Source organism: Myotis myotis, unplaced genomic scaffold, assembly GCF_014108235.1.
Source record: "Myotis myotis isolate mMyoMyo1 unplaced genomic scaffold, mMyoMyo1.p scaffold_m19_p_30, whole genome shotgun sequence".
In the NCBI taxonomy this organism is placed as follows: Eukaryota; Metazoa; Chordata; class Mammalia; order Chiroptera; family Vespertilionidae; genus Myotis; species Myotis myotis.
In genome coordinates, this window is record NW_023416336.1 from 1,309,252 (window position 1) to 1,328,900 (window position 19,649).

Below are 19,649 nucleotides of genomic sequence, written 5' to 3' on the forward strand. Positions count from 1 at the left end.
ATAACTTTTCAAATTAATGGTTTGTATTTCTTCAGATAAATACCTAGAAGGGCGTTTTCTGGGCATATGGTAGTTCTATTTTTAATTTTCTGAGTTCTATTTTTAATTTTAATTAACATCCTATCGTTGCACCAATTTACAATCCCACCAATAATGCACAAAGGTTCTCTTTTCTCTACATCCTTGACAACACTTTTTGTCTGTTTTATTAATGATAGCCATTCTGACAGGTGTGAGAAGATTATCTCATTGTGGTTTTAATTTGCATTTTTATGATTAATGATACTGAGCATTTTTTTCATATGTCTTTTTCTCATCTGTGTGTCTTCCTTGGAGAAGCGTCTGTTGAGGTCCTTTTGCCAAATTTTTATTTGGGCTGTTTGTCTTCCTTGTGTTGAGTTGTATAAGTTCTTTAATTATGTTGGAAATTAACCCCTTATCAGATGTATCATTAGCAAATATGTTCCGCCATATAGTGGGTTTCCTTTTCATTTTGTTGATGGTTGTTTTTCCTGTGCAGAAGCTTTTTAGTTTGATGTAGTCCCATTTGTTTATTTTTTTTCTTCGTTTCTCTTACCATAGGAGATATATCAAGAGATGTCTGAGATTTAAGTGCCTATGTTTTCTTCTAGGATTTTTATGGTTTCATGACTTGAGTTTATTCTTGTGTATGATGTAAGTTGGTGGTCTAGTTTTATTTCTTCGCATGTACCCGTCCAATTTTCCGAGCACCATTTATTGAAGAGACCATCTTTACTCCATTGTATGCTCTTGTCTTCTTTGTTAAATATTGATTGACCATAAAAACTTAGGTTGATTTCTGGGATGTCTGTTCTGTTCCATTGATCTATATACCTATCCTTTGCCAGTATGAGGCTATTTTGATTATAATGGCCTTGTAGAATAGTTTGATATTAGGTATTGTGACACCTTCAATTTTGTTCTTCTTCCTCTAGATTGCTGAGGCTATTAGGTGTCCTTTTTGTTCCATATAAAGTTTGGAATAGTTGTTCTAGATCTGTGAAATAAGCCATTGGTATTTCAATAGGAATTGCACTAAATCTATAGATTGGTTTGGGCAGTATAGACATTTTAATGATGATAATTCTTCCTGTCCATGAACATGGTGTATATGTTCCTATTTATTTGTATCTCCCTCTATTTTCTTTTTCAATGTTCTATAGTTTTCTGAGTACACAGCCCAGCACTCGCCCATCTGGTTCCCAGACTAAAGCCTCTCCAAGGAGACACAGTCTGAAAATTCCAGTTTTGCATGGTTCCCCAGCTCCCCACACCACTGAACTAAAAAGAATGGGGCCGAAGGACAGCTCTGCAAGACACTCCCATCTCTGCGCATCTGCTCTCAGCAGGGTGGGGCCAAAAGCTCTGCACAAGCTTCAAACCCAGCAGGTTGGGGCCCAAAATCCCAGCCCGGCACAACTTGCCTGGGACACCAAACCCAGATGTGCAGGACAGGCTGAGTGGTTCCAGAGGTGTGGGGAGGCACCGGCTGTACACTCAAGGTCGGGGAGACCTATCCTCTTTCCCAAGCCACACCGTTTAGATCTCCACCAAAAGCCTCCCCGCAAAATCTCTTCATCGTTTTTACCCTTCCCCCCAATGCCCCTCTCCTCTGCAACCATCAATTTGTTCTCTATGAGTTTGTTTCTGTCCTTTTGTTTTGTTGCAGTTTTTCAGTCAGAGTTTCCATGCCTCTTATTAGTCTGGAAAATTCTCAGATGTTATTTCTTTGAATATTACTGCCTCCAAATTTACTGTTTCCTTTAGCTTTTATAATACACTTTTTGAATCTTTTAGCCCAATTGATTATTAATATTTTTATCGTATGTTTCAGATGTTTATTTCTCTGTGCTATGATCCATCATCTAGTTCATTCTTCCCCTTCAAGCTGTACCATTTTGTATTTTGATGCACTCATTAATTTTCATTTACTTTTTCTTTCTAGAAGGTCTATTTGATTCTTCTTCAAATAGAAGAGGAATGTTTTTAATTTTTCCTTAATGCCCTTTTTAAATTTTTTTAATGTCTTTAAAACGTTTAAACATATTTTCCATGCCTTCGAAACTATTTTGTTCCATAATTTGAAGTTCTAGAACTCTGATCCTGCTATGTGCTGTGTTACTCTGATTCTCACTACTTAACTGTTATCTCCTCTTGAGATGGGAGTTTTTTTTCTCCAATAGACTTGTATGGCCAGGGAGATGGGTGGGCTTCTTCAAACTTTATGTTGAAGTTTAGAATTTGGATGGGTAGTGTAAAGTCTGACTTCAAATTTGAGTGAATGCAGACCTGAGGTTTCAATTTCTTACAGAAGACATTTTTTCCCGTATCCAGAGACTAGGTCAAGATAAATTTTTGTTTGTATCTCTGTGAGGTTGAGTGGATTTTTTTTCCCTCAAAGCCTCCTCTCAAGGGTCCCAAATTATGTACAGGTCTCAGTTCCAACTCTCCATTAATTCTACATCTTGTCTCCTATCCTTGCTTGAATGTTGAAACGTAAGTCATTCACTGTTAGTGGCTCTTTCAACCCCCAACTCTTAGCTTTAGGCTTTCATTTGCTTCCTGCTCTGGCTTTGTTTTCTTTGTTTTTGGCATGTGAGGATTTTTCTTTCTTCCTTGAAAGCTCATCTATGAATTACAAAAATCCTTTTTGTTCTATTTTATCTTAGCCCTTAAAAGGTTTTCCTCTTAATCACTACCTTACTGGAATCTGAAACATACTGAGTGACATTTTCCAAACAAAACTACTAGTAATTGCATCACCTCCTTCTGTAGACCTTTCAGTGGATAAAGACCTAATTTTTAACCCACTGACTAGACTCTCTGTTTTGTTTACCTTTTCAGTTGCATCCCCTCTCAGTCTTCCCTGTGGTCTCGGGGCTCCAGCCATACTGGCCTCACTCTCTTCTTGAAGCATGTCATTTTCCTCCTTTCACATACGCCCTCCAAAGCTTTGCCCTTTGCATTCCTGACTTGGAAAGATGCTCTCTCCAACACACACTGTATTTATCTGCTCACCTTGCAGATCTCATTCACCTCAACTGTCATTTGTCCAGGAAAACCTCTCCTGACTCTCAGTTTAGGTCATGTTCCTTTATTATACACTCTTTTCTCTAGAAGTATTCGCTTAATATGTATTAATATATTCATTTGTTTATTTGATTGATGCATGACTCCCCCATAGTCAGAAAGTTTTATGAGAGCAGAGACCATATTGTTTATCCTTGGTATGCATCTAAGCACATTGACTGAAACAGAATATACAATAAATATAGAATGGATGGATAGAAGATTATTTAAAGAATAAATGAGAAATAGAGTGAGTGAGGAAGGAAGGAAGGGAGGGAGAAAGGTAGGAGTGAATTGTGACCAAATAATTTATTCCAGGAGCAATTTTTGTGTACTTTGTACTTGTAAAAGCAGAAAAGTGTCTTAATTTGCCTCTCAGTTTTGTTATCTTCACATAACAATTACTTCTCTATAGGTGGCAGTGTAATTAAGATTTTTTTTTTTTTTTCTGGAACAAAAAGGGAGGTCATTATCTTGAATATTTGAAAACATTTATATAACTTGAATCTCATATTACCAGTTTTTTGTTAATCCTCACCCAAAGATATTTTTCCATTAACTTTTCCATTGACGGGGGAGGGGAGAGAGAGAGAGAGAGAGAGAGAGAGAGAGAGAGAGAGAGAGAGAGAGAGAGAGAGAGAGAGAGAGAGAGAGAGAGAGAGAGAGAAACATTGATGAGAGAGAGTCACATCAGTTGGTTACCTCCTGCACCCATCCTGACTAGGGCCAGGATCAAACCTGCAACCCAGGTACCTGCCCTTGACTGGGAATCAAACCTGCAACCCTCTGGGCCGTTGCTGTAACCATAGAGCAACATTGACCAAGGCTCACATTACCATTTTTAAAACATGCTCTTATTTCTCATAATGGATGTATTCTTAATTTATACTTGCCCAGAGTCTTTTTCCCTCGGGCACTAGTAAGTGCTAGAGAGTTGTCATGCTCATTTTACGATATTGTTGATATCAACATATCCTTTAAGAATTGGAAAATGGAGAACCTAGACACAGAACCTAGACATAGAACCTAGAGACAGAAGAACTTCGCTGGAGAGAACATGGCAAAAGATCCTGGACAGAACCTGGCTACAGAACTTGGTTGGAGAACCTAGACAGAACCTGGCTGAAGAACCCGGCTACAGAACCTGGCGACCGAACCTGGCTGGAGAACCTAGCGAGGGAACATGGCTACAGAACCTGGCTGGAGAACCTGGAGAACCTGGACAAAACCTGGCTGGAGATCCTGAACAGAACTTGGCTGGATATCCAGACCAGAACTTGGCTGGAGATCCTGGCTAGGCTGCTGATCAACTGAACGCTGTCTCCATGTCATTCCTTCTTCGCCGACTCCATCCACACCTTTGGGAACCCCTGGAACAGGATTCCCCTAGATAAGAAACGCCCTAACCTTTGGAATAGAGATTGATAGGATTGGAATCAACTGGTATAAATACAGATGTAACAAGACAACTAGACACAGAACCTACACAGAACCTAGAGACAGAAAAACTTCGCTGGAGAGAACATGGCAAAAGATCCTGGACAGAAACTGGCCACACAACCTAGAGACAGAACCTAGCAAGAGAACATGGCAAAAGATCTTGGACAGAACCTGGCTACAGAACCTGGCTGGAGAACCTACAGAACCTGGCAATAGAACCAGGCAAGAGAACCCAACCAGGCTGATCAACTGAACGCTGCCTCTGTGTCATTCCTTCTTCGCCGACTCCGTCCACACCTTTGGGGACCCCTGGACCTGCTGGGGTTGGATCCCAGCATGCCAAGACTCAGAGGAGGTGCGGTGCGGAAGTAAAATACTAAGGTACAGAGGTGCACACAGAGTGGGCTGGAGACTGAGGGCGCAGTTGTCTTTTCAATTGGGAGGGAGTCTCAGGCACTGAGCTCCAGTTCCGGGCGAGTCTCTGGGGACCCAGACTCATACGGGAGAAGCAGGACTGTCTGGCATCGGTTGGACCCCGAGGGAAGCTTTCTCTCAAAGGTGTTTGCAGCAATTGCTGGGACACTGACAAGCGGGGCCTCTGAGGGCAGCCATAACTGCTAGCCCCACCCTATTGATCCCGTGGGACCCGCCCCGCTCAAGCCCTGCACAGAGACTTTTGCTGGATAGCCTCAGGCAGAGGCTAGATTAGCACCTCCCTAGATATCCAGGAGCCACTGTGCTCAGTGGTCAGAGTGGGACCATCCAGTTTGCAAGTCCTTGGATCCATAAAGGACACACTCAGGGGGCACACTCAGTGAGCACCAAAGCCCCATTGAAGCAAGTCTTGCCCCAGAAGGGTGTCTCCAGCACAGAAGTTCTCCCACTGCAGACACAGCTGATTCTCACAGCCAATTGGCCTGGAGGTCAATCCCTCCCAGTGTTACCTACAACAATCAAGGCTTAACTACAACAAGACTGTGCACAAAGCCCACAAGGGGGTGCACCAAGAGTGTCCTCCTCAGGTAATTGGGAGGCTGAACCACTGGGCCCTAGAGGACATTTAGCACAGAAAGCCACTTTATCAACACAGGGAAGCATAAAAAATGTGGAGACAAAGAAACAGGACACAAAGGACAGAAATGGAGGAAAGCAAACTACTGGATATAGAGTTCAAAACCACACTTTTAAGGTTTTCCAAGAACTTTTTAGAAGCCTCCGATAAATTTAGTAAGACCCTCTAAAAGACTGGTGAGACCGCCGATAGATGTAGTGAGATCCTCAAGAAATCTAGTCAGACCCTCGAGGTTATGATAAAGGACCAACTGGAAATTAAGCATACACTGACTGAAATGGAGGATATTATATAGACTCCCAACAGCAGACTAGAGGATCACAAGAATCAAGTCAACGATTTGAAATAAGAAGAAGCAAAAAACACCCAACCAGAAAAGCAAAATGAAAAAAGAATCCAAAAATACGAAGATAGTGTAAGGAGCCTCTGGGACAGCTTCAAGCGTACCAACATCCAAATTATAGGGGTGCCAGAAGAAGAGAGGGAGCAAGATATTAAAAACCTATTTGAAGAATGAATGACAGAAAACTTCCCCTACCTGGTGAAAGAAATAGACTTACAAGTCCAGGAAGCGCAGAGAACCCCAAACAAAAGGAATCCAAAGAGGACCACACCAAGACACATCATCATTAAAATGCCAAGAGCAAAAGACAAAGAGAGAATCTTAAAAGCAGCAAGAGAAAGACAGTCAGTTACCTACAAGGGAATACCCATATGACTGTCAGCTGATTTCTCAAACAGAAACCATGCAGGCCAGAAGGGAGTGGCAAGAAATATTCAAAGTGATGAATACCAAGAACCTACAACCAAGATTACTTCACCCAGCAAAGCTATGATTCAGAATTGAAGGTCAGATAAAGAGCTTCACAGATAAGGAAAAGCTAAAGGAGTTCATCACCACCAAACCAGCATTATATGAAATGCTGAAAGGTATCCTTTAAGAAGAGGAAGAAGAAGAAAAAGGTAAAGATACAAATTATGAACAACAAATACATATCTATCAACAAGTGAATCTAAAAGTCAACTGAATAAATAATCTGGTGAACAGAATGAACTGGTGATTATAATAGAATCAGGGACATAGAAAAGGAATGAGCTGACTATTCTCTGGGGGGGGGGGGGATGTGGGAAGAGGCTAGACAAAAATCGTGCACCTATGGTTGAGGACAGTGGTGGGGCGGTGAGGGTGGAGAGTGGGGTGGGAACTGGGTGGAGGGGAGTTATGGTGGGGAAAAAAGAGGAACAACTGTAATAATCTGAACAATAAAGTTTTAATTAAAAAAAAAGAATTGGAAAATGGGTATTGCGAGTGTAATAGTGGCTGATGTTTTCTTTGTTACTTGTTAAAGACAACAATATTTATATTATAGAATAATTGAAACTGTGGCAAATATGAACAGAACTATAGACATAACATGTATATATTTCAACCAGGGTTGAGGCTGAGACTTCTAAGTGGGAGAAGATGTTTTCCAAATATGACCAGTTGACCACCTTACTCATGGGCTTTGTGTATAGAAACTTGAAACCGAAATTTATGTGTCAGAGTGTTTTGTACATATATTACTACCTATAGCATCTAAAGTTCCTTATAAGTGTACTATCATTAAAAGATTTGCCCCATTTTATGTTCCATGTTGTAGTTTTTTTCCAAATTAAAAACTATAATAATAATTTTGTCTTTGTAGCACTTAAATGCAGAAAGGTCTTACAAGTCCCAGATTTGTACCTTGCATAAATCTCTTGTGAAGATGGAAGAGGAGCTTCAGAAGGTTCAGTTTGAAAAGGTGTCTGCCCTTGCAGATTTGTCTTCCACAAGGGAACTTTGTATTAAACTTGATGCAAGCAAAGACCTTCTTAATCAGCAGCTGGTTGCTAAAGATCAAGAAATTGAAGTGGTATGTAATGCATTTAAAATGTTTTATTTTTTCATATTTCTAGTATATAAAATTACTACAGGATTAGAAAAAAGTTGTGTTTAATATTACATCAAGCCTGTCTCTCACCTTTAGATTTCTTTTTTTAAGTCCCAGAGATTAATTTGAAGGCTACATTCTAACAATTCAAGTAAGTAACATAACTCTTCCTCTGAGCATTTAATTTATATTTACTTTTGGCTAGAAGAATGATAAAACATCTTTACATGCTAATCAGTAAAGAACCACGAGGTTGCTCTGACTGGTTTGGCTCAGTGGATAGAGTGTCGGCCTGCGGACTGAAGGGTCCCAGGTTCGATTCAGGTCAAGGGCATGTACCTTGGTTGCGGGCACATCCCCAGTAGGGAGTGTGCAGGAGGCAACTGATGGATGTTTCTCTCTCAGTGATGTTTCTAACTCTCTATCTCTCTCCCTTGCTCTCTGTAAAAAAACAATAAAATATATTTTTAAAAAATTGTAAAAAAGAACCACGAGGTTGAGGTCCATCCAGCTAAATTATTACTTTAATGACATTCTTTTAAGCTAAATTTATTTACTAATTGGGTTCTTTTAAACTGTAACTCAGTTGATTATATCTACCGTGTGCCTGACATTGTGCTTGCCACTGTGACTATAATGTTCAAAAGATACAGGCCGCTGCTCTCACAGACCTTTCAGTATTGGCATTGGGATGAATGTTCTAATAAGAAATACGGTTTAGAGAGGGAGATCCTATTCAGCCTGTGGGTGTCTGGAGGGAGTGGACATACTAATGAGCACAGAAGAGATGAGGTGTTTCATTCAGAGGGAACAACAACATAAGGAATGAATGGAGGTAAAAGCGATTTCTTGTGTGAACATTAAGTAATTTTCAATGGCCAGTGTAGCATGCCTAGGTAACAATGGCTGGAGATGCGTCTACAGAGAGAGACGGAACTCAGATCTTAAAGTATATGTATACAAGTTGCATAGTGTAACTGAAGAATTAACGAATTTGATCATGTGTACATTTCTGTTATTTTCAAATCCTATTGAAATTTTAATTTTCTTAGTCTACTATTTGTTAGAATAGCGGTTCTCAACCTGTGGGTCGCGACCCTTTTCACGGGGGTCGCCTAAGACCATTGGAAAACACATATATAATTACACATTGTTTTTGTGATTAATCACTATGCTTTAATTATGTTCTATTTGTAACAATGAAGATACATCCTGCATATCAGATAGTTACATTAAGATTCATAACAGTAGCAAAATTACAGTTATGAAGTAGCAACAAAAATAATTTTATGGTTGGGGGTCACCACAACATGAGGAACTGTATTAAAGGGTCGTGGCATTAGGAAGGTTGAGAGCCACTGAGTTAGGAGAATATGTTGCATTTGAGAATCATGTAGTAGCTGGTTTCTGTAAGAATTTACTGTTTATATTTTATGAATGAAGTATATGCCAGTATTGTAAGACTCTTCCTTTAATTATTTTTTATTTCAGCAAAGAACATTTTAATGATGAAAGTGACTCATACTCACTTAACAATTTAAATAATATGTCCTTAATTTTTTCTTTAAAAATACTTTTTACTTGGCGTTTTCAAATTGGAAAAATAATATATGTAATAATTGAAACATTTGTTATTTGTAGTTTTTCTTTTTCTTTTTTTATAATAGCTATCCTCATAGTTGTTAAGTGGTCAGGCTAATGCTCATTGCATTTAAAAATACTCCTGACAAACTTTTTGCCTTGAAATTTAATTATTTATGTTTATGCGGTTTTTTTCTATAATCCTATATAATAAAAGCCTAATATGCTAAGTGTCTAGTCGTCTGGTCATCTGTTCAACCAATCAAAGCATAATATGACAATCATATGCTAAGGCTGCTAAACCACTCACTTTGACATGGACTGCTGACCACCCGGTGGCAGACTGTTAACTGGTCAACCACTCCCTATGCCGTGCACTGACCACCAGGAGGCAGATGCTCCGACTGGTAGGTTAGCTTGCTGTTTGGCCAGTCGGGACTGAGCGAGATGGGCTGAACATGCCCTGGAGACCTCCCACAGTCCCTCCCCGGCTGGCCAGACTCCCGCATCCCTCCCCGGCCCTGATTGTGTACTGGTGGGGTCCCTTGGCCTGGCCTGTTCCTTTTCATAATCCAGGACCCCTTGAGGGATGTCGGAGAGCCTGTTTTGTCCCAATCCCGCAGGCCAGGCTGAGGGACCCCACTGGTGCATGAATTTGTGCACCGGGCCTCTGGTAAGCTATAATTGCAAGGGCAAGGACCATCTTACTTATCTTTGTATTTCTTTTCTGTTTTGTTTCCTTTTTTTTTAGAAAGAGTGAAAGGGAAGCAGGGAGGGAGAGAAAGAGAAAGATCAGTATGAGAGAGACACATCAATTGGTTGCCTCCCACACTCACCCAACCAGGGCCAGGGATTGAATCTGTTACCTTGAGGAGTGCAGGCCGATGCTCCAACCACTAAGCCACAATGGCCCGGGCATTTTGTATTTCTTTATCTGTATTATGTGCTCAGTGGACACAAATACTTTTTAAATTTTATTGTAGTGACATTGGTTAATAAAATTATATAGGTTTCAAATGTACAATTCTGTGATATAGCATTGCATATTGCATTCTGTGACCACCACCCAAAGTCAAATCTTCTTCTGTCACCAGATATTTGATCCCCTTTACTCTTTACTATTCCCCAATCCCCTTCCCTCTGGTAACCACCATACTGTTGTCTGTGTCTGTAAGTTTGTGTTTGTTTTTCTTATTTATTCATTTGTTGCTTTCAGTTTATATCCCATTATGAGTGAAATCATATGGTTCTTGACTTTTTCTGTCTGACTTATTTCGCTTAGCATGATATTCTCAAGGTCCATACATGTTGCTGCAAATGGCAGTATTTCATCCTTCCTTATGGCTGAGTTGTATTCCATTGTGTATAGCTACCACATCATCTTTACCTCATCATCTATCTAAGGGCACTTCAGTTGTTTCAATGTCTTGGCCACCATCAGTAATGCTCCAGTGAACATAAGGAGTGCATATATCTTTGCAAATAAATGGTTTCAAGTTTTTTAGGTATATACCCAGAAGTGGTATTGCTGGGTCATATGGTAACTCTGTTCATAAGTTTTTGAGGAGCCTCCATACTATTTTTCATAGTGGCTGTACCAGTTTACATTCCTACCAGCAGTGAATGAGGCTTTCTTTTTCTCTACAATACGTTTTTTAAATTAAACTTTTGATTTTGAGATCACTGTAGATTCACATACAATTGTAAGACATAATACAAAGAAATCCTGTGCATCCTTTACCTGGTCTCCCCCAATGGTAACATCTTACAAAACTGTAGTAGAATATCACAATCAGGATGCTGACTCAGATTCAGGCAAGATTTTTCTGTTACAAGATCCATCATGTTGCCCTTTTGCAGTCCTATCTACGTTTCTCTTATACCCAACCCCTCCTCAAAATCTGTTATCCATTTCTATAATTGCATACAGTTATGTAACTTTTTTGGATTGTTTTTTTTTTTTTACTCAGCATAATTCTCTGAAGATTCATCCAGGTTGTTCTGTGTATTAAGAGTTCATTCTTCTTTATTGCTGAGTAGTATTCCATGCAGTTGGTGTAACACAGTGTATTTAACCATTCACTGATTGAAGGACATCTGGATGATTTCCAGTTTTTGGGTCTTACAAATAAAGTTGTTGTAAACATTTGTGTACAGCTTTTTGTAAACATAGGTCTTAATTTCTCTGTAAATGCCCAGGAATGCAATTTTTTTGTATTATATAGTAGTTCCATGATAAGTTTCTTAGAAAAGGGCCAAACTATTTCCCCAAGTGTCTGTACCATTTTGCATTCCTACCAACAATGTGAGTGATCCAGTTTTTCCACTTCCTTATCAGCATTTGGTGTTGTCACTATTTTTTATTCTAGCCATTCTGATGTGTATAATGCTATATCATAATCTATTTGTATTTCCCTGATGATATCTTTTTGGTGTGCTTGTTTGCCATCTATCTATCTTCTTCAGTGAAATGTCTCTTATGTCTTTTGTCCATATTCTCATTGGATTGTTTGCTTTTTTAAGGCTAGTATGGAGAGTTCTTTATATATTCTAGATTCTGGTTCTTTATCAGATACATGTTTTGCGAATATTTTCTCCCACTATGTAGTTTGTATTTTCATCCTCTTATCAGGGTCTTTCTCAGAGCAAAAGTTCAAAAGTTTGATGAAGTGCAGTTTATCAATTTTTCTTTTATAGATTTACTTTTGGCTTTAAGTCTAAGAATTCTTTGCATAGCTCTAGGTCCCAAGAATTTTTGCTAGGTTTTATTTTTTTTTTTTTCTTTATTGATTAAGGTATTACATATGTGTCCTTATCCCCCCATTGCCTCCCTCCCTCCCCCTCACCCATGCCCTCACCCCCCTGGTGTCTGTGTCCATTGGTTAGGCTTATATGTATGTGTACAAGTCCTTTGGTTTTTATGTTTCACATTTAATTTCATGATTTATTTTGAACAAATTTCTGCATAAGGTGTAAAGTTTGGGTCGAGGTTCTTTTTAATGCCTATAGGTGTCCAATTACTCTAGTACCATTTGTTGGAAAAGCTACCTCTCCTTCATTAAATTGATTTTGTACTTCAGTGAAAAATCAGTTGGATGTACTTGAGCAGGTCTGCTTCTTGGTTTTTTTATTTTTTTCCATTGATCTGTGTCTGTTTGTTCACCGGTACCACACCATCTTAATTACTGTAGCTAATAATAAATCTTTAAATCAGGTAAACAGATTTCATCCACTTTATTCTGCTTCTTCAGAATTGTCTTAGCTATTCTAGCTTTTTCGTCTTTCCATTTAAGTTTTAGAATAATTTGTCTATTTCTTCAAAAAATCTTGCTGGGATTTTTGATAGGAATTGCATTAAATATTTATGTCAATTTGAGAAGAACTGACAAATTTACTATGTTAAGACTTTTAATCCACGAACATAGTATGTCTTATTTATATCTTATTTGATATCTTTTAATACTTTTGTGTAGTTTTCAGCATGTAAATTCTATACATATTTTGTTAGATTTACACCTACAAAATACAAAGAATTTTTTGAGGTATTGTAAATGGTATTCTAGTTTAAATTCTGCTATCAATGTGTTCATTGCCAGCATATATAAGTACAATTGATTTTTGAACGATTATCTTATATCCTGTGACCTTGCCAAACTCACTTATTACTTGTAGGAATTTTTCTGCAGATTACTTGGAATTTTATATATAGACAATTGTTTCTCCCCTTCCCCCCACAAATTTCTTATTTACTTGCATTTCCATTATTTTGGATTTTTGTTATGGACAAATGAAGCAAAACCTTATTGATCCCTATTTTGTCAGGAATGAACTCTTATGAATCACAAGGTGATTTCTACTCTGGGATCTTTCCCTATCTTGGGTTTAATTGGGAATAGAGTACAAATTCACTCTTTTCTCATATACCCTCTAAACATATCTTGATTTTCTTCTGTAGACAATTATGTTACCTGAAAATAAGGACAGTTTTATTTTTTTCTTTCCAATCCTTATGGCTTTTCTTGCCCTTTTGCACTGATTAGTAGTTTAGTGCTAGTTTAACAATAGTGGTGAAAGTAGACCTATCCTTGCCTTCTTCAAATCTTAGGGGGGAAGCATTCAATCTTTTACCATTATCTGTAGGATTTTTAGATGCTCTTGATCAAGGTCTGGAATATTTTCTCTATTCCTATATTTCTGAGAGTTTTGTAATGAACGGATGTTGAATTTTTGTCAGATGCTTCCTCTGCATCAGATAATATGCTCATGTAATTTTTATCCTTTAGTTTGTTGATATGATAGATTACATTGATTTATTTTTGAATATTGAAGCAGCCTGCATCCCTGGAATACTCAGATAATTTTAAATGAGAAGTTGAGGTTAACAGCAAAAGATCTGTATCTTCACCTTCATTTCCCGACAAAAATGATTTAAAGTGCTGGGATAAGCAATTTTAGAATGCTTTACAGTCTTAATTATCTTTTTCTTTTTTATTTTCGTCCTTTTTATTGAATTTATTGGGGATGACATTATTTGTAAGAAATTATACACTTTTCAGGTGCACAATTTTACAACACATCATCTATACACAGTGTTGTTTGTTCACCACCCCAAGTCAGGTCTCTGTTCATCACCATTTATCACCCTTATAACCTCCTACACTTCTGTCCACCCCACCTCCTGCTGGAAACCATCACACTGCTGTCATTGTCCATGAGTTTTTCCTCTCTCTCTCTCTCTTTTCCCTCAATCCCTCCACCCTCCCAGCCCCACACCCTTAGCCCCTCAACAGTTGTCAGCCTGCTATCTATGTATCTAGACTCTGTCACTATTTTGCTTGTTAGTTCATTTTGTTAATTAGAGTCTATATGCATGAAATCCTATGGTACTTATCTTTCTCTGACTGGTTTATTTCACTTAGCATAATGCTCTCAGGTCCATCCCTGCTATCACAAAGTATAAGATTTCCTTCTGTTAATAGCCAAGTAGTATTCCATGTTGTAAATGTCCCACAGCTTTTATATCCACTCTTTTGCTGATGGACACTTGGGCTGTTTCCAAATTTTGGCTATTATAAATGATGTTGCAATGAACATAAGGGGTTAATATATTCCTTGAAATCAATGTCTCTGGTTTCTTGGGCTATATTCTCAGAAGTGGAATTGCTGTATTGTAAGGCAATTCATTTTTAAAAAAATTTTTAAATTCTTTATTGTTTAAAGTATTATATATGTCTCCTTTTCCCCCCATTGACCTCTCCCTGGCCCCTCCCACATGCCCTCACCCCCCTAATGTCTTGTGTCCATTCACTATGCTCATATGCATGCATACAAGTCCTTTGGTTGATCTTACCCTCCTCCCCCTGATCCTCCCCTGCCTTCCCTCTGAGGTTTGATGGTCTGTTCAATGCTTCTATGTCGCTATTTTTTTCATCAGTTTATGTTGTTCATTATATTCCACAAATGAGTGAGATCATGTCATATTTATCTTTCTCCGACTGGCTTATTTCATTTAGCATAATGCTCTCCAGGTCCATCCATGCTGTTGTGAATGGTAAGACTTCTTTCCTTTTTATAGCAGCATAGTATTCCATTGTGTAGATGTACCACAGTCTTTTAATCTACTCATCTGTTGATGGGCACTTAGGCTGTTTCCAAATCTTAGCTATGGTAAATTGTGCTGCTATGAACATAAGGGTACATACGTCCTTTTTGATTGGCATTTCTGATTTCTTGAGATATATTCCTAGAAGTGGAATCACTGGGTCAAATGGGAGTTCCATTTTTAATTTTTTGAGGAAACTCCATATGGTTTTCCATAGTGGCTGTCCCAGTCTTCATTCCCAACAACACTGTATAAAGGTTTTCTTTTCTCCATATCCTCACCAGCACTTGTTGTTCATTGATTTATTGATGATAGCCATTCTGATAGGGATAACATGATTTCTCATTGTGGTTTTAATTTCCATTTATCTGATGATTAGTGATATGAAGCATCTTTTCATATGTCTATTTGCCATCTGTTTGTTCTCTTTAGAGAAGTGTCTGTTCAAGTCTTTTGCCCATTTTTTAAATTGGATTGTTTGTGTTTTTGGTATTGAGTTTTATTCATTTACTTACTGAATTTACAACAGATGCATTTTTTATTTTTTTAAATAATAATATTTTTTATTTTTCAGTAATAATTGAGGTACAGTATAGTTTCAGATGCACAACCCAGTGATTGGACATTTATATAGTGTACAAAGTGATCATCCAATAAATCTAGTACTATCTAACACCATACATAGTTAGTTATCCTATCTAATAATAGAAAAACATGGTAATTAACCGTACCTCCAACACGCTTCCCATTGGCTAATCAGGGCAATATGCAAATTAACTGCCAGGCAACTGAAGTGAACAGGAGGCTTGCTTGCTCCAGTGATAGTGGAAGCCAAGGTTCCCCGCCTGCCGCTGCCGGCCTCTGAACTGCACTCTAAGAAACAATGTTGCAATTATAGAAGCCAAACAAACCCAGATACCTGCTTTCAGCAGCCGAGGTCTCAGAGCTGGAGCCGAGCCTTAGAGCTAAAGCTGGCTCTCGGCTCCAGTGACAGCCATAGAAGGTAAATAAATCCCAGAATAAAAGAAAAAGAAAAAAAGGAGAGGTTGGGAGCTTCAGTCACCCGCCAGCCTGAAAACAACCCTCGGCCCCTCACCCAGACTGGCCAGGCACCCCAGTGGGGACCCCCACCCTGAAGGGGGTGTGACCAGCTGCAAACAGCCATCATCCCCTCATCCAGGCTGTCCAGGCACCCTAGCAGGACCTCCACCCTGATCCAGGATACCCTTCAGGGCAAACCAGCCAGCCCCCACCCGTGCACCAGACCTCTATCCTATATAGTAAAAGGGTAATATGCAAACTGACCCTAACAGCAGAAAGACTGGGAATGACTGGTCACTATGACACACACTGACCACCAGGGGGCAGACGCTCAATGCAGGAGCTGCCCTCTGGTGGTCAGAGCGCTCTCACAGGGGGGAGCTCTGCTCAGCCACAAGCCAGTCTGATGGCTGCCAGTACAGCGGTGGTGGTGGGAGCCTCTCCTGCCTCCTCAGCAGCGCTAAGGATGTCCGACTGCAGCTTAGGTCTGCTCCCCGCTGGCAAGTGGACATCCCTCAAGGGCTCCCAGGCTGCCAGAGGGATGTCTGATTGCCATCTTAGGCCCAATCCCCCGGAGAGCAGGCCTAAACCAGCAAGTGGTCATCCCCCGAGCAATCCCAGACTACAAGAGGGAACAGGCCGGGCTGAGGGAACCCCTACCCCTGAGTGCACAAATTTTTGTGCACTGGGCCTCCAGTATTCTAATAAACCTTTTACCAAAAAAAGTGACACTCCATTTTGTATTCCTGACAGCAGAGTGTATGAAATTATAATTGCCCATTTTAATGTTAATCAACACACACTAAGAAATTTACCAATTTGTTAAACTGGAACAGTGGTTCAACTGAAGGAGATTTTGCCCCCCCCCCAGTGGACATCCAGCAATGTCTGGAGATACTTGTGGTTGTCACTGCTGGGATGGGGGATGCCACTGGCCTCTAATAGAAGCCAGGGGTGCTGTAAGCACACTATGAGGCATAGGCAGCTCCCTACGCCACATACTCATCCAACCCAAAAGGTCGCTACTGTCAAGGTGAAGATACCCCAAACTCGAAATAGCATCTTGTTTTAATTTATATTTCTTTGATTATTCATAAGAGTAAATTTTTCCACATGTTTACCAAATAGCTATATTTTATAAATTTTCTGTTACATTTCTCATCAATTTGTATGAGTTTCTTATATTAAAATATTAACTCTGTATTTTATTTACTGAGATTGTTTTCTTTCAGTTTTATTTCTGCCAAATTTTAAGTTTATATTGACCATCAATATGTTTTTGTTTGGTCAGGCATCATTTTTTAATTGTATCTAGTCTAGGAAGTTCTTCCCCCAGCTGCCTACCACTCCCCTAATAATCTCATTTGCTAAAGATATATTTTTATTGATTTCAGAGAGGGAGGAAGAGGGAGAGAGGGAGAGAAACATCAATGATGAGAGAGACTCATTGATCAGCTGCCTCCTGCATGCCCCCTACTGGGGATGGAGCCTACAACCTGGGCATGTGCCCTGACCAGGAATAGAACCTCCTGGTTCATAGGTAGAGGCTCAATCACTGAGCCATGCTGGCTGGGCAGTAATCTCATTTTTACTGAATTCTTTTTTCTTAGAGTTTTATCTTATCACATTTACTTTTATAAAGTGCACATATAATCTACACTAATAAAAGAGAAAAATGGTAATTGGCGTACGGCGATACCGTTTTCATTGGCTAATCAGGGCTATATGCAAATTAACTGCCAACTAAGATTGGCAGTTAACTGCCAACAAGATGGCGGCTAATTTGCATATGTAGGCACAATGCAGGGAGGCGAAAGGGAAAGCAGGAAGAAGCCCCCTGCCACTGACAGTGATCTGAAACCCAGGGGGGAGCTAAGAGCTGGGGGGCAGGGCAAAGGCGGCCCGCCTTTGCCCTGCCCCCCAGCTATGATCGGAGAATCAGGTGCCTTTTCCGCCCTGGCCAGTGATAGCAGGAAGTAGGGGTGGAGCCAGCGATGGGAGCTGGGCACGGTCGAAGCTGGCAGTCCCAGGAGCTAGGGGTCCCTTGCCTGGGCCTAAAGCGAAGCCACTGCAGGTCCCCGCTGCCTGGGCCGGACGCCTAGGCCAGAGGCGTTAGGCCTGGGCAGGGGCGGAGCCTGCAACCGCGGGGAGCTGGGGGTCCCCTGCCCAGGCCTGACACCTCTGCCGGAGGCCTCAGGCCTGGTCAAGGGGCCGATCCGGTGATTGGTGATCGGAGGGTGATGAGGGTCAACTCCTCTGGCCGAGGCATCAGGCCTGGGCGGGGGGCTGGGGGTCCCCTGCCCAGGCCTGATGCCTGGGCCAGAGGCATCAGGCCAGGGTGGGGGGCGGAGCTGGGGATTGGGGGGATATGATGGTCCCCTTGCCCAGGCCTGAAGCCTGGGTCAGAGGCGTCAGGCTTGGGCGGGGGGTGGAGCAAGCGATCAGAGGGAGATGGGGGTCCCCTGCCCAGGCATGATTCCTGGGCCAGAGGCCTCAGGCCTGGGCGGGGGCCAGAGCCAGTGATCGGGGGGAGATGGGGGTCCCCTGTCCAAGCCTGACACCTCTGGCGGAGGCGTCAGGCCTGGGCAAGGGGCCGATCAGGCGATCGGAGGGTGATGGGGGTCAACGCCTGAGGGCTCCCAGTATGTGAGAGGGGGCAGGCTGGGCTGAGGGACACTCTCCCCCCCGCACACACACACACCAAGTGCATGAATTTCGTGCACTGGGCCCCTAGTTTATTATAATGTGTATTATGAGATAATTTTAGAAATAATTTTTTTCTAAATAGTAATGTCTGGTCTTCTTCCATTTGGAGAAATATTGGCTTACACAGTGTATTTCAGGTTCAAGATAACCTTCAAAAAAATGAAGGTTTCCAAGGGTTTATGCAAGAGAGGGCATGTGTAATGACTCCTTGTCTTTCTTAACAATGGAGTACAATGACATTTCGTAAGGTGGTTACTCGCCTCATACAGTAAAAGCAGTAGTCACATGTCAGTCTTGCAGAAATATATAAGTAAATATCAAAGCTGGAAATGGAAATTGTTTGCAGTTTGGAATTAATAATTCATTAGTTATTAATGAATTTTCTGATATTAGCAAAGAGTTAGGGAAAGTGATTCTGTGTGTGTGTATTTGGTAATAAAGAGGACAGTATTTCTAATCAAGAAATTAAAAGGTGTTGTTAGTTTATAACATAATACAGAAGTTTTATGACTCTTTGATAATCTGTCAGTTGAGTAAGTGAATGGGAATAATTATAGATATCTTCCTATTGTTATACAGATGGAGAATGAGTTAGATTCCGCTCGTTCTGAAATAGAACTCCTTAGAAGTCAGATGACGAATGAGAGAATCTCCATGCAGAATCTAGAAGCTTTGCTGGTGGCCAATCGGGACAAAGAATATCAGTCTCAGATAGCGCTTCAAGAAAAAGAATCTGAAATTCAGCTGCTTAAAGAACACCTGTGTTTGGCAGAAAATAAAATGTGAGTCTGTTAGCAGTATAATAACAAAGTCATATTCTTTAAATTTTTGATACTTTATTGGTTAGTAGAATTTTAAAGCTGGAATTTATATAAGTTAAGCATCCATAATTAGCCATTAATTAAACTGAGCACCAGAAATATTGTGATTTGCCAAAAATTTAGTGCTAGTTTCTATTATATGTTTAGCTAAATTGATTTAAATTTAAGTTTAACCATTGTATTGGTTGTTTCCAATAGAGCTTTGGGTATAATAAGATGTCTGGTCTAAAATACTGTCTTTAGGAAATAAAGACAGTATTAGAAAAAAAAAACACACTTCTGAAACCAGAAGAATTTTTCTATATATGAACCCACCTGGTATTGCTCCCCAATCTTTCCATTTGTCACACTGTATTTGCTTGTGTACCTATAATTGTACA

The 19,649-nt window shown here is 40.2% G+C and overlaps 1 protein-coding gene across 4 annotated transcripts in view; it reads left to right on the plus strand.

The window, feature by feature from the left end:
* Positions 1–19,649, plus strand: part of TSGA10 (testis specific 10) — a 273,384-nt gene that overhangs the window by 245,106 nt on the left and 8,629 nt on the right. For all 4 annotated transcript variants that reach the window (XM_036302250.1, XM_036302251.1, XM_036302252.1 and 1 more), the window contains 2 exons: positions 7,291–7,500; positions 19,028–19,230. In XM_036302250.1, coding sequence (XP_036158143.1) covers positions 7,291–7,500; positions 19,028–19,230 — 413 coding nt within the window. The remainder of the gene's footprint in view (positions 1–7,290; positions 7,501–19,027; positions 19,231–19,649) is intronic.